The sequence below is a fragment of the Mastigoproctus giganteus genome, chromosome 14, assembly GCF_048544385.1.
Source record: "Mastigoproctus giganteus isolate SK-2022 chromosome 14, ASM4854438v1, whole genome shotgun sequence".
NCBI lineage: Eukaryota > Metazoa > Arthropoda > Arachnida > Uropygi > Thelyphonidae > Mastigoproctus > Mastigoproctus giganteus.
In genome coordinates, this window is record NC_143588.1 from 69,372,981 (window position 1) to 69,386,712 (window position 13,732).

Here is a 13,732-nt window from a genome sequence, read left to right on the forward strand (position 1 = left end):
GTTTTCGTAAAGGCGACTATGATGGTCTGAGACAGTATTTAAATTCTATACAGTGGGACCAACTGATGATGTTACCAACAGCAAACTCAAAATGGGAAGCATTCAAGGAACTAATCTTGGAGGCTACCAGGCTTTACATACCAACTAAGAAATATTGTTCAAGGTTTAGGCCTAAATGGTTGTCAGATGGACTAATGAGACATGTGGCAGAGAAGAAAAATGCATGGGATACATACAAATTAATGGGTGACATGGAAGCCTATGATAGATATAAGTTGGTCTGTAACCAAGTCACAAAGGAGATTAGGCAGGCAAAGGCAGACTACGAAAAAGCCTTGGCAAAGGATGCAAAGAAAAACAGAAAGGAGTTCTTTACATACTTGAACTCGAGAAGGAAAGGGATGAATCAGATTGGTCCACTGGATATTGATGGTTCAACAGTTGAGGATCCTGCTCAGGTGGCTAACAATCTAAACGAGTATTTTGCATCTACATTCACGCATGAGGAGTTATTCAGGAAGGAGAATGATGTAGGTAAAGTAAACATTGGCAGTGAGCTGGATGATTTTGTAATAACTGAGAGGAAAGTGGAGGAGAGATTGTTGAGGATAAACATAAAAAAGGCACCTGGGGTGGATGGGATCTATCCAATTATATTAAAGGAGGCAGCAAAGGAAGTATGCAAACCCCTAGCCATAATTATGAGAGCTTCTTTGGACTCAGGGGAGGTACCCATAGACTGGAGATGTGCAAATGTAACCCCAATTCACAAAGGAGGATCAAAGGCTGACACAAGTAATTATAGACCTGTTAGTTTAACTTCTGTTCCAGGTAAATTAATGGAGGCACTGGTTAAAGAAGCACTGCAGGATCATCTAGACAAGAATTCAGTTATAGCTCAGACGCAGCATGGTTTTGTTAAGGGCAGGTCTTGCCTGACCAATTTGATTGGATACTATGATGTAGTCACAAAAGAACTGGATGCAGGGAATAACTTTGATATTATATATTTGGATCTTAGAAAGGCTTTTGATACTGTTGCACATGGAAGACTGCTGCACAAATTGGAGCAGTGTGGCATTGGAGGCAAATTGCTGCTATGGATAAGGGGATGGTTGAGTGGCAGAAGACAGAGAATGGTAATCAATGGACACTGCTCAACGTGGACTAATGTTATTAGTGGAGTTCCTCAAGGTTCAGTGTTGGGTCCATTGTTGTTTTCGGTGTTTATGAATGATATTGATGATGGGATATCAAGTTTAATGTCTAAGTTTGCAGATGATACAAAGGTTGGCAGGGTCGTTAAGTACACTACTGACGCTATGCTGCTGCAACAGGATCTGGAAAGGTTGAACAGATGGGCTGAGAGGTGGCAAATGAAGTTTAACATTGACAAATGTAAAGTACTACATATGGGTAACAGTAACCCCAGAGCAATGTATCAACTCTGCGGTACTACACTGACAGTGGTGGAGAATGAAAAGGACCTGGGGGTAATTGTGCAGGAAGATATGAAGTTCTCTGAGCAGTGCAGACGAGCTGCAAGAGTAGCTCATGGTGTCTTGTCAATGATATACAGGAATTTTTCTAGCAGGGATAAGGAGGTGATTATTCCCTTGTACAAAGCAATGGTTAGGCCACATCTTGAGTACTGTATACAGGTCTGGAGGCCTCATTTCAAGAAGGATGTAGAGCTGCTGGAACGGGTACAGAGAAGGGCAACAAGATTAGTAAATGGAACAAAGGGTTGCTCTTACGAAGAAAGGCTTAAGTTTTGCAAATTACAGAGTCTGGAGACTAGGCACCGGCGAGGTGATCTGATAGAGGTGTATAAGGCTTTGAATGGTTTGAGCATGCTCAATGCCAATGGGATTCTTCATCTTTCTCAGAATAATCACCTCAGAGGGCATAAATTCAAATTGAGGAAGGACGGATGTCGGATAGATGTGCGGAAATTTGCCTTTGGCCAGCGGGTGGTTGGTTGGTGGAACCGACTTCCATCACTTGTTGTTGAAGTTGATAGCCTAAACAAATTTAAAGCTCAACTGGACAGGTATTTCGAACGAACGGAGGGGTGAAATGGGAGAGGGGTTTTTTTTTTTTTTTTTTTTGGCTGATGCTGAATAAGCTTGCTTTCTTGCATCATATGCCTCTACTAATGCTAATGCTAATCATTTACACTACTTCATGCTTCTGTTGTTTCTGTGTATTAAGTGACAAGGCAATTTAGGCCACGAGAAGCCAGATATGTATTCTCTGATCAGTTTGCCTCTTCCCGGATAAAATATAAGTTTTCAGGTGCTCAAGGTTAGCAACACCTGTAAATAAGGTTTACAGGCGCACGAGAGACTGATTAACTCAGCCATGGTGTGGAAAAAAGCCCATTAAAATTCTATCGTCTCACCGCTTAGGCTCGAATCTCTCGAGCCCAACTCTTTTAACAAAACATGGAAGAATGATGGTAACCATTCTGCTAACTGCGGGGACAAATCTTTCTTTAAGCAACATGCTGGTATTGAATCTGGTAATACTCTTTTAGGAATTGGATCTGTTTCTGGCAATAAAGAAATAAGTAAATAAATAATAGAGCAATCTACCAACTAGTATTTCTTAATATCGCTGCTACCTTCCATTTCTGTTTGATGTGGCTGCCACACTTTTATTCCCTTTTACATTGGTTCACACCTAGATGGTCACCTGTAGCACATTAGACATAGCATTTTAGGTATAGCACAAAAGGGTGGTTGATAAACTCAGGTTTACTAAAGTCCTACCAGCGTAAAAGTGCATAGAGAGGATTTGGTTGTCGCAGAACGACCGAACTTTATGGGAAATTAAACGCACTTGACTCACTAGTAGAACAAGAAGAATTCCTTCAGCGTTTTAGACTGCATAACTCCTCTGGCCACATGTAGCTATCCATGAGCATAAACATAAAAATTATTTATTTATTCATATTTAGTGATGGTTCACAATAAACCTCAAGAATGTCATGAACATTTTATGGACACCTAAACATTAATACGGACATGCCCAATTTCAATACTGTTTTTTTACAGATTGTCTGCAAATTTAAAAACGGTTTTCTGCACTGATTTACTGATCGCTGGTTATGAATGAAGTGTAAAGAATAAACTTTCGCTAGTAAACTGAAGCCAATGAAGGCGCCACTCGGTGGACGTTCTGTTATGATTTTATGCCCTCTACTGGAGACTCTTTGAAGTATATTACCTTCATATGTGAAACGCAATCATGGTAGGTGGATTCATTTTGTGCAAGAAGTTAGGGCCTGGGGTTTAATGTGTCTATTTTCTTGTTTCCTAAACGTTATGTGAACGTGAAATTTTAGTTTGATTATGCGGCTTGAGTGTTGTCAGCTGTCACAAAAAAATATGGTTTTATGTGATTCCTTTGAATCAACGTTTAAGAGGAGTTAGCATACTTTTTAGTTTGCCAGTGGCAATGCAAATCATACTTATTTTTGGTAATGACAGCTATACATTGAAGTATCCAGTGTGCCAAAATTCAAGGGAACAAGTGTTAGTTCATTAGTTTTACAAGACATAAATATAAAGATAAATCTATTGTTGAGTAATAAATTATCGTCGTTTTTATACATCATCATGCTTTATTATATACTTATCAGAAGCAGGTTTAAGACATTTTAGACCTACTTTTGTACAGTTGGATATAAAAGTGCTTCTGTTTTACTAAAAGATGGAACCTAAGATGGCATCAGTTTCAGGACTTGCACCATCAGAAAGAACTGAAAGCAATTCTTTTTCAGAACGGAGAAAAGCATCTGAGGATATGAGCACGCTAAGTGAAGCAGAAGGTAAATATGTTAATATGTTACTTTTTTAAACCGATATAATAATAGGTAACGATTAATATTATGAAGCAGGTTGTCTATATTTGACAGTATCACAGTTGAGGGAATTTTTGAGGCTAAAAAAATAATAATAAACTTTTAGGTATGACTTTTATAATATTAAATATTACCTTGGAAACTATTGTGAAAATTATGTTAATTACGAATTTGTATTGAGTTTCCTTACTCTGTTCTCATCATCATCATTCGGAAAGTATTTCCGGAAGTTCAGAGGGTACCTCGCTCATTTAAATGCTACTTAAATGATTTAAATGGCTGTGATCCATGTCTCGGTAAACTTTTTATTTTAATGTCAGTCTGCATGCCCTTTAAGTAAACCTTCGCTCTGATTGTGAAAGTTCGTTTAACTTTTCAGAATTTTAAAACTTTTTCCCAGAAAGTACCTCTTACTGCCAAAAATGCCATAAAAGGATTTTTTACATCTTCTTCGAAGGCAATTACATGTTATGATTTATTAGATTTAAGTGTTGTGTTTTCATCTGTGCAATGTGATATACCACAGAATGAACGCCTTATTTTATATAGGACTGATGGAAATGGAACTTGATGGAATCTTTATTTTCACATCATACACAGCCGATAATATATACTGCCAAGTACATACCATCAGTTTTCCCCCTAAATAAATATTGATTTTCCGTAGTTAATATTGCAAAAAATATACCTGCTGACCTCATCATATGAGTCATGGAACAGTAGAAAATTTCCATTTGTTTTGAATTTGTGATTCATGCGTTATTCCACTGTTTTTTTTTTTTTTTTTTTTTTTTTTTTTAGCATTTCTTAGTCTTTTCTTCTACTTCACTGGAACCTTAGTATGAGTTTTCTATTTTTATCATAATATGTAACTTTATTATTCTTATGCAACTTAGCATTATATGTGAAAATCTGTTTAATCACTATATTGTGAAAATTGATTTCTTTTCTGCACACAAGTTTTCAACATTCAGCACTATGTAGTATCACAAACAGGTACATATGTTTTACAGAAATATATTTTATATTTAAAGTATAATTATTTAGTTTTTAAGTTATGGTTTTGTTTTTCCATCTCCTTGACTATTTTCTCTTATGATTTTCAAGGCAACCATATATAATAGATTGCTTTAAAAGAAATTCATATCTTTCACCATTGTTCATTCATTTTCCTCATTAGTATTAAGATTGCAGAATGATAAGGAAGCAAAGTTATGTGGCATCTGCCTCAATAAATAGATTAATTAATAATAAAAATGTATATATATGTAAACTAAGAAATAAAAATAAAGTGATATAAAATAAAACATTTTCATATTTACTTGTCCCTCTTTAACTGGACAGAAATTCTCAGACTATATGGTAACTTGTTTTTAGCTTTAACTGATTAATGATTTGACTAAAGGCAAATTGCATCCACCATCCAGTCTGCAATTATCTTTCCTAAATTTAAATCAATGTCCCCTTGTTTGCATCATCTTAGAAAGAGAAAATTGCCCTTATCATTAAGTTTGCAGTACCCTTTTATGCCTTAAACACCTCACTGAGATCCTTATGCAGATGCTTATTTTTCACACTTTGCAGCTTACAGAACTGGAGACCCCTTTCTATAAAAATATCTTTTTGCATCCACAAGTAATCTTGTTTCTTTCCTTTGTATCCTTTAAAGAAAGCTAGTTGACATCTTTTGGGTAATTAGGCCTCCAGATTACAGTATTCAGGATGTGGTGTCACCATAGATTTGTACATTGTGATAATTATCTCTTTATCTCTACTGGCAAAATTCCTGTACTCCATGTGCTGTCTTTGCAGCCTTACAATACTGCTGAGAAAAATTCGCATAGGACTGGATCATAATTTCCGGGTATTTTTCATCTTCAGCAACATTGAGGGTGCTACCCCTGTTTAGTTCACAATATTTGCTTTGCATTTTTTAATCTGGAAACATAAATCATATATCATTCAAAAAGTCTCAGTAGGAAATTGGATTTAACTATAATATTATCAGAATTTAATGAGTTAATTTTTAAATGCAAAATTAAATAATTGATGCATTTGTGCAAATTACTAATTAACGTTGTAAATCAGGATATTATAAGTACAACGTAATAATATCCTGTAATGTAATAAATAAGAGTAATGTAATAAATAAGAGTTTCATGTATGTTTTTATTACTGTAGGTATGTGTGATAAAATCCAGACAGACTTTTTTTTTTTTTTCTAACTATTCCTCTATTCTTTTGATAGAAATTGAACAGATATAAATGAGAGAGAAATGAAAAAAGCATTACAAGGAAGAGCATTTATTGTTTAAATAAACTAACCACTGAACATTAAACTTGATCCTTATTATGGTAAACAAATCCCCCCCCCCCTGAAAGTGCACATTTTACACCGGAGACTGTTGTTTCCTTAGCAGACCATTTCATTCATTAGCAAATGGCTTTCTAAGGAAACAACAGTTCCTCTCACGTAACAGCTGCATCTTCAAGGGGTGGCGTGTCAATTTAGCATATTTTCAGTTTCTTTCTTCCATTTCATCATACTTAATACATTATGAATTGGAGGAGTTTTATCTAAATAGAAGCTTTGGCTGTTTGGAATGTATCAGAAAACTTAAGGCAATTAGCCAAAAAATTGCATACTATTCATATCATACATTAAAGCGTAATTTCCAATTTTCAAATCTGTTGTACAATTTTTCTAAGTCTTGTACTGGGATTCCCTCGTTCTTGTTGTTAACAATCCTTCTCACTTTGATATCTGTGAACTTTGATATGAAACTTGTAATACCATCATCATAATGAAAATTAGAAACAAGAGTCCAGGATAGAATCATGAGGGACTTGCCCATGCCACTGGTCCATTTGTACCATTACCCATTTATACCACTCTTTGCCTTTTGGCTTGGTGCCTCTGTAGCCAGGTGGGCAGGAGCAGCAGTGCGTAGCACACGCTTCTTGATTAGACAGGGGTTCGAGCCTGTGACCACCAAATATGGAGGATGCGGAAAGGTTAGGGAATGACCACCGCATATCCCCAGAGCAATATGGCCTTAGTTGCTAATGCCCCTAAAAACTAAATAACAACAACAACAACAGTCTTTTGCCTTTAACCAACCTTTTTTTCACTGTAATAACCTATCCCCAGTGCCACACTTCTTCAACTTGTGCACAAGATCTGGGGCTGTGCCAGGACCCTTACTAAAATTTAAGTAAATAAAATCAGTCATCCTTGAAAAGTCCTTGCATCCATTTTCTTTTGTGACTGCTTTGTAATACCTTACCAGTTTGATCAGATAAGATGCTTCCATAACTAAACTGTGTTGGGACACTCCTATAATATCATTACCCTTGTGCATGGGGTGAGATTTTCAATTTTCTGAGTCTAAGAATGTCTCTTTTATTATAGGTAACAGTTTAGTGACCTCTTAGTCACCTCTTTTCAGTATAACTGGATAGGTACCACAAGCTCTTTGCACTTTCTTCACTATTAAACCTGATAATTTCCTTAAGTTTTTTTACTGATCAGAGATTCATTTCATGTTGAATAACTGTTAGCTGAAGTAACAAGCATCTTTCCCCAAAAAAAGTATATTTTGTGAATATTGATGCTTAACGAAGAACATACTCAGCAGCCATCTGTTTGAGGTATCTGTGGTAATCTTTCTGGCTGCTTCCATGTAATGGAAAAATGTGCCTCATTCCTTTTTTTTTTTCTTTTCCTTTTTACTATTTATAGAGTGTTTCAATTAAAATGCACTGGGGTATCTTGCTTATTTTTAGATTTAGGCTTTATGTTGCCCGGACTTCCTTTGCCGAATGATGTTAAAATTGACTAAGTATTACCATTTAGATTTTATGATTTCTAAACTTAAATTTTGTGTAATCAGTTGCTTTTTTCTCAATGGGAAAGTTGTTCCCCATTTCCAGTTTAGTCTAAAGTATCATCAGTATACTTCTGAAACAAATATAAATCAATTTTATTTGAATGAGAAAACCAACAAACACGACAGTTGTATGCGATGGTTGCTTTTGATAGGCACATTTAGCCATGTGGAACAGCTAGCTATAAAAGGCTAGTTATGTTCTTTGCCTAGTTATGTTATTATTTTTAAAATAATCACAAAAGAATTATTTTAAAAAAATTCTAGGGTGGAAAGCAGAAATTTCATGAAATAGAAGTTTAAGGAAAAAAATGGGCAATAATAAATTCATTATTGGGAAATAAAAAAAAAAAGGATAAATTAAACGAGAATGTATATTCCAGTGCTTTGTGATTTTGGCCATTTGTTGTCAAAGATCAATTATCAGTAACATTCAACAACATTATATGACTTATCTGACTGCTACTATTATTTCCATAAATTAAAAGTAATAATATAACTAGTAACAACAACAGCAGCTTCAAATAATTTTTTGCTTATAACAAAAGAGTAGATACACACAAAATAGTTTAAAACATTCCACATTATTTATAGGAAAGAATGGCACATAAAGTAGTAATTTAAATGATACAGACATTATAGTTTTGAAAATAAGTGCCACGGTAAAACCACAATAGAAAATAAAGAGCCACCATCTGATTTAATTGTGTGGTTGCTGGTTGAAATATCCCATGGATTGCCATGTTCCCAATGGTTCACTGGGAATGACAATACCTCGCATTACAGAATTTTATGCAACTGTGGATGTGAATTGACCTTTTGTTTAGCACACACAAAATCCAAAATATACACTGGCATGCAGCAGAAGCATGAAATGTACATAACACAATGTTGGCTGAGCTGCATGAACTGAATGAAAGGCACAGTGATATTCATTAGAATCCAACTTCTTGATTTTTATTCCTATGCACGTTTGTATGATTGTATGAAAGCATGATTTCTAAAAACAATTGGTGAAGTAGTATTATGGCATGGAGAATGTGGCCGAAATGCTAGAGCAACAGCAAGATTATTTTCTGAGCGACTTCCTCAGAGGCTGCAAATATCACATATTGTGATTATGCATTTTTAATCACTTTATGCTAACTAGAAGTGTGATGCATATAAGGATACAAATGTTGTACAGAATTTGGTATGTGTCCACTAAGATGATGTTTGGCCTTCTTTCTGCCACATCAACTAACAGTGTCCAAGAAGCTTCTTCCGCATATTGAATCAAGCACATGCAGATTTGGAGGCTTCTTTGAAAGTACAAATTTCCCCCTTTCTGTTTTTACAAGGTTTGCATGAAAGTGATGATAAAAATCCTTGGAGTTTGTAATTTTCTGTTAACCAATGTAGAAGAAAATCCCATTTTCCTCAGCAATATCTTATGGACTGACAAGGCCACCTTCACTCAAAATGGCTTTGCCAACAGGTACAGTTCCTGCTAGGTACAGGTGAGATGGTCTGCCAACGTGTGGTGTGGCATATGGAGAGAGATGAAGTTGTCAGCCCAGTTTTTCTTGATAGCATGCTGACTGGGGCAAAATATTGTGAATTACTTTGCATTAATTTATTTGACTGGTTAAAAAGTTCTGTAAACATTGAAATCTGGCAAATCTTGGTTCTAGCACAAAATTGTAGCAGTACAACAGTGGATATAGTGGCCAATGTATAGAATATATAGGGTGATGTTTCTTGGCTACCATGTTCTCCTTATCTCACCCCTTTAGACTTTTTGATTTGAAAATATCCATGGTAGAGTAAAATCAATTGGTAACAAAATTTTCTTGTAACAGAAATGATGCAATTGATTGGTAACGAAGAAAGCTGACCTTTTAGATTTTAAATGAATTACATCACTTCCTATTAGGTGGCTGTTAGATTTTAAATGACACAAATGACGTCACTTCCTAAATGGCACTAACGATGCTAACTTAGTCACTAATGTTGATTCGGTAAGTGGTTGATTCAGTAGAGTAAGTTCATACTAAGATATGGAAATGATGTCACTTTGTAAAGACCGCTAACTCAGTCACTAACATTGATTTGGTAGAGTAAGCAGTGGGTAGTAATATTATGCAAGAATAAAAGCTTCAAAGCCCCAAAGAAGCCTCTTGTGTTGAAAAGGAACGAGTTCAAAAACATTTTAACTCGTTCCTTTTCCATTTTATTAAAATCTGCAGATTTTATTAAAGAATATTCTTCCAAGAATATTCTTTGATTCAAGAATGCAACAATAAAACAATCACTTCAACAAACAATAACTTTTTGCAGTCGTTTTTGGTTATGACATCATATTAATCTACAAATAGATTTCACTAACTATTGAATTGTAAAAAATAACTATAAAAATATTTCGAAGATGGCTTAAACTCCAGCTGAGGGAAATCAAGAGAAGCATGCAAGAATAAAAGCTTCAAAGCCATCAAAGAAGCTTCCCATGTTGACAAAAGAATGAGTTCAAAAACATAGAGAACAAAAAAAAATGCAGAGTTTAATAAAATTTGTTTCTCAAGATTTTGATCAACATCAACCTTCTACATCGATTTCTCATCAAAAAGCTGGACCATCGACATCACGAAATTATATTCAAGAACTTCTTGAAGATTTCAATCCAGAAGATTTGAGTTTAAATGAATTACCTGAAGATTTTCAATTGATTCCTGAACCGGCTAGACAGAGTTGCAACAACTAGCTTCTTCTTCTTCTTTGAGGGACCTGCTAGAAAGAAGGCTCATCAGTTTGCTATGGCTAGAGAAATTGATTTAGAAGCCGTACCGATCACATGAAAAAGTACGAGTATTTCATTGAATAACAACAGCTCAATCTCAGCTAAACAAAATCGTTTTCCACTAATATTGGCTTGTGCTATTACCATTCATAAATCTCAAGAGGTACTTTCGATCCCACAGTTATACGAGAAATGTCATGAACAACAACTAGTTTACGTTGCATTATCTTGAGTTACCAATATCAATGATCTTTACATTATTGCTGCAAATGGAGAAAAGAAATTTTATCACGGACTGAGAAACACATCCACTCTTGCACTTCAAACTGAAATGACCAGGTTGCCGAGTAATCCTCTATTTACCATGCAAGATACTTTATACGAGTTCATCGGTAAACGACAAGATCTTCAACAAACAATTCTAACATTAAATTGTCAAAGTTTATGTGCTCACAGTGACGATCTCACTGATGCGGTCACACAACAATCTAATTTACTTCTACTTTCTGAAACATGGCTAAATAACAAAGAAGTAAGCATACCTAACTTCGATTGTATCATTCAATTCAAACGAGAAGATCAACAAGTTGGTGGTGTAGCAGTTTATCATAAGAGAGAAAATCATATTCATGTTGTTACTTCTCGTATGGAAGTGATTTATCGACAAACAGTTGGCAAATCCATGAGTGTTATTTTTTTTATATGAAAACCCCAAACACGAGAGGTATTAGAACCTATAGTACTTAGTACCATGCTTGGGTTGGAGGTTGAGAAGACAAAAGAAGATATTTGTTGACATTAGACTTGAACTTCTATAGACTGTAATTTTCAGGAAATACGTATGAAGGAAGGCTGTTCCAGGAAACGGCAGTTTAATGAATAAACAAGGCAGATGAAAAGTTGGTTCTGTGAGTTTGAAGTTGGACAGTAAATGTTAGACCTGTTGAAGAAATTTGTGCAGCTGAATGCCTTCTTCCCGATGGTCGGACGATATTGTCGGTAGTCATTTACATTTCACCTAAAGAAAAGATCGAACACATCATTGAATTCATCCATTTTGTTTTCCTTCCTTACACAATTGAAGGAGCTGCATTGCTACAACAATTTTCTCACAAGAAAAATGACCAAATACCAATGATACTTAGTGGAGATTTCAATGTTAATTTTGAAGATACTCAATCCAAACCTTTGACTGATTTCTTAGAAAATAAATTTGGACTAATGTTAAATACTTCTAGATATGTATCGACTACTAATCATGTAACTATAATTGATGCTGTGTTTCAGAGACATTTACACCCTTTACAATCTCAAGTGTATATATCATACTTCAGCTATTACAAACCCATTGTAAGTAAATTACCTATTGAACACGTATTGCAATCTCAAATTCTTGAAACTGTTGAAAAAAAATAAATTCTTTATTTATTTAAATGAATGTTAAACATGTTCGGATTCTTTTCATACTAAACCCCTTTAACCTCGTCCAAGCCAAGGATGTTTTCACATAAAATAAAACATCTTTCATGTGTACAGGGTACACATGCTGTTTTTTTTTTTTTTTTTCCTTTTGGTGTTTCATTAAAGCAAAGTGTACAAAACACTCATTGACAATTTAGATGATCTCAAAAGAAGATTACATAATGCGTGCTCTGAAAATAACAGTGTTATCCTAAAGGTTAACATTTAATGCACATATTGGCTGTCTTTCGAAACTATGCTGCCTACAGTCTCTCATATAAATAATGTAGCATGGTGTGTACCTGCTGTTTTGTTATAAGATTAAAATTATTTGAATCCTCTGTTGTTATTAGTTACACCATTGCCTTAGCTATCATAACCATATTATCAATGCTACCATAACTGATTGTTGATCATCCAAGATAGTCAAAATGGTTAAATTTGCAAAGTTGAGCAATATTTTCCTCTTTCATTTATCTTTTTTTTTTTAATTTTTTTTTATAAATTTATAATAATTATAAATTTAAAAATTGATAATAAATTTATTATTGCATTTTTTCCCCTAACTTCTCTTTCAAGAAATTTATGCTTTCCATCCCATTTTTTTTTTTTTTATGTATTTCTTTAATATTTCTTTTGTCATTCTTTGTAAAAGGAGTTGCAACAAATGCCTATCCTTGTACAACTAACTGTTTGGCACAGCTAAACATGCCTATTGAAAATTAACCACCATATACAACCATTGTGTTTGATTTTTTCTTCAAAAACTGGTTTATGTTCATTTCAGAACTACACCATTGGTGGTTTTAGACTAAACTGAGGATGGGGAACTACTTTCCCATTGAGAAGAAAAGCAGTTGACTAGGCAAAATTTAAATTTAAAAATTGGAAAATCTAAGTGTTAATTAATACTCATTCCAATTTAAACATAAAATTCAAAAATTTCAATCCAAACATGATAGAAAAGATCTCAACGACAAACAGCCTAAACCTGAAAATAAGCAAGACAGACCCCCAGGGCATTTTAATTGAAACAGCTTGTATACATACAAACAATGAATCCTCTTGATAATCTGCAGATATCCCAAGCAGCCTTCTTTTCCAATAACAATTTCATCAATTATTTAGTTGTTTCAACCTTGTGCCATAACTTTTTAAAGGTAACAAACAGTATATAGGAAGTGGAATTATTTTCTAAAACATTTTCCGTTTAGCATATGCATACCTTAGGAATTTCAACTACTACCACTTAACCACACTTGAAGGAGGCCATCAAGGCCCTTTAAGAAATTGAAAATACTTTCTTTTTCTCTTAATAACATAATTTCTTTGGGTATTCATATTAAAATTATCGCTGCTGGCTAGTAATTCCTGAAATTCAATATGAGATGAATCATTTAGTAATGACAGAATTGATAAATAATATTGATCCACCTAGTGCAGGCCTCAATAAAATTTGTCAAAAGCTAGTTGCTAGGTGAGGAGGAGTTGGGATTGCATACTAAAAAAAAAAAAAAAAAAAGTTATCAGAATGGTCATTATTCAGTAAATTCTAGTCACATGATGAGGTGAAAATACAGGTGCTTTACAGACCTGTTTTCTAAGGTGAATTGACCTTAGAAAACAGGCCTTGTGTGTCGGGTTGCATTATATCATCAAAGTTTCTTGCGATGACAGACTTAATAAGTTGAAAGGTGTTTACCTTTCTTAATGATTGCTAAATTTGTGTATTTCAACTAT

General features: G+C 34.5%; 1 protein-coding gene across 1 annotated transcript in view; it reads left to right on the plus strand.

Moving 5' to 3' along the window:
- Positions 1 to 3,282: 3,282 nt before the first annotated feature.
- The window catches only part of LOC150075211 (phosphatidylinositol 4-phosphate 5-kinase type-1 alpha-like), a 271,058-nt gene continuing 260,608 nt past the window's right edge, over positions 3,283 to 13,732 (plus strand). The window contains exon 1 of the mRNA XM_090388401.1: positions 3,283 to 3,835. Coding sequence (XP_090244527.1) covers positions 3,718 to 3,835 — 118 coding nt within the window. The 5' untranslated portion in view covers positions 3,283 to 3,717. The remainder of the gene's footprint in view (positions 3,836 to 13,732) is intronic.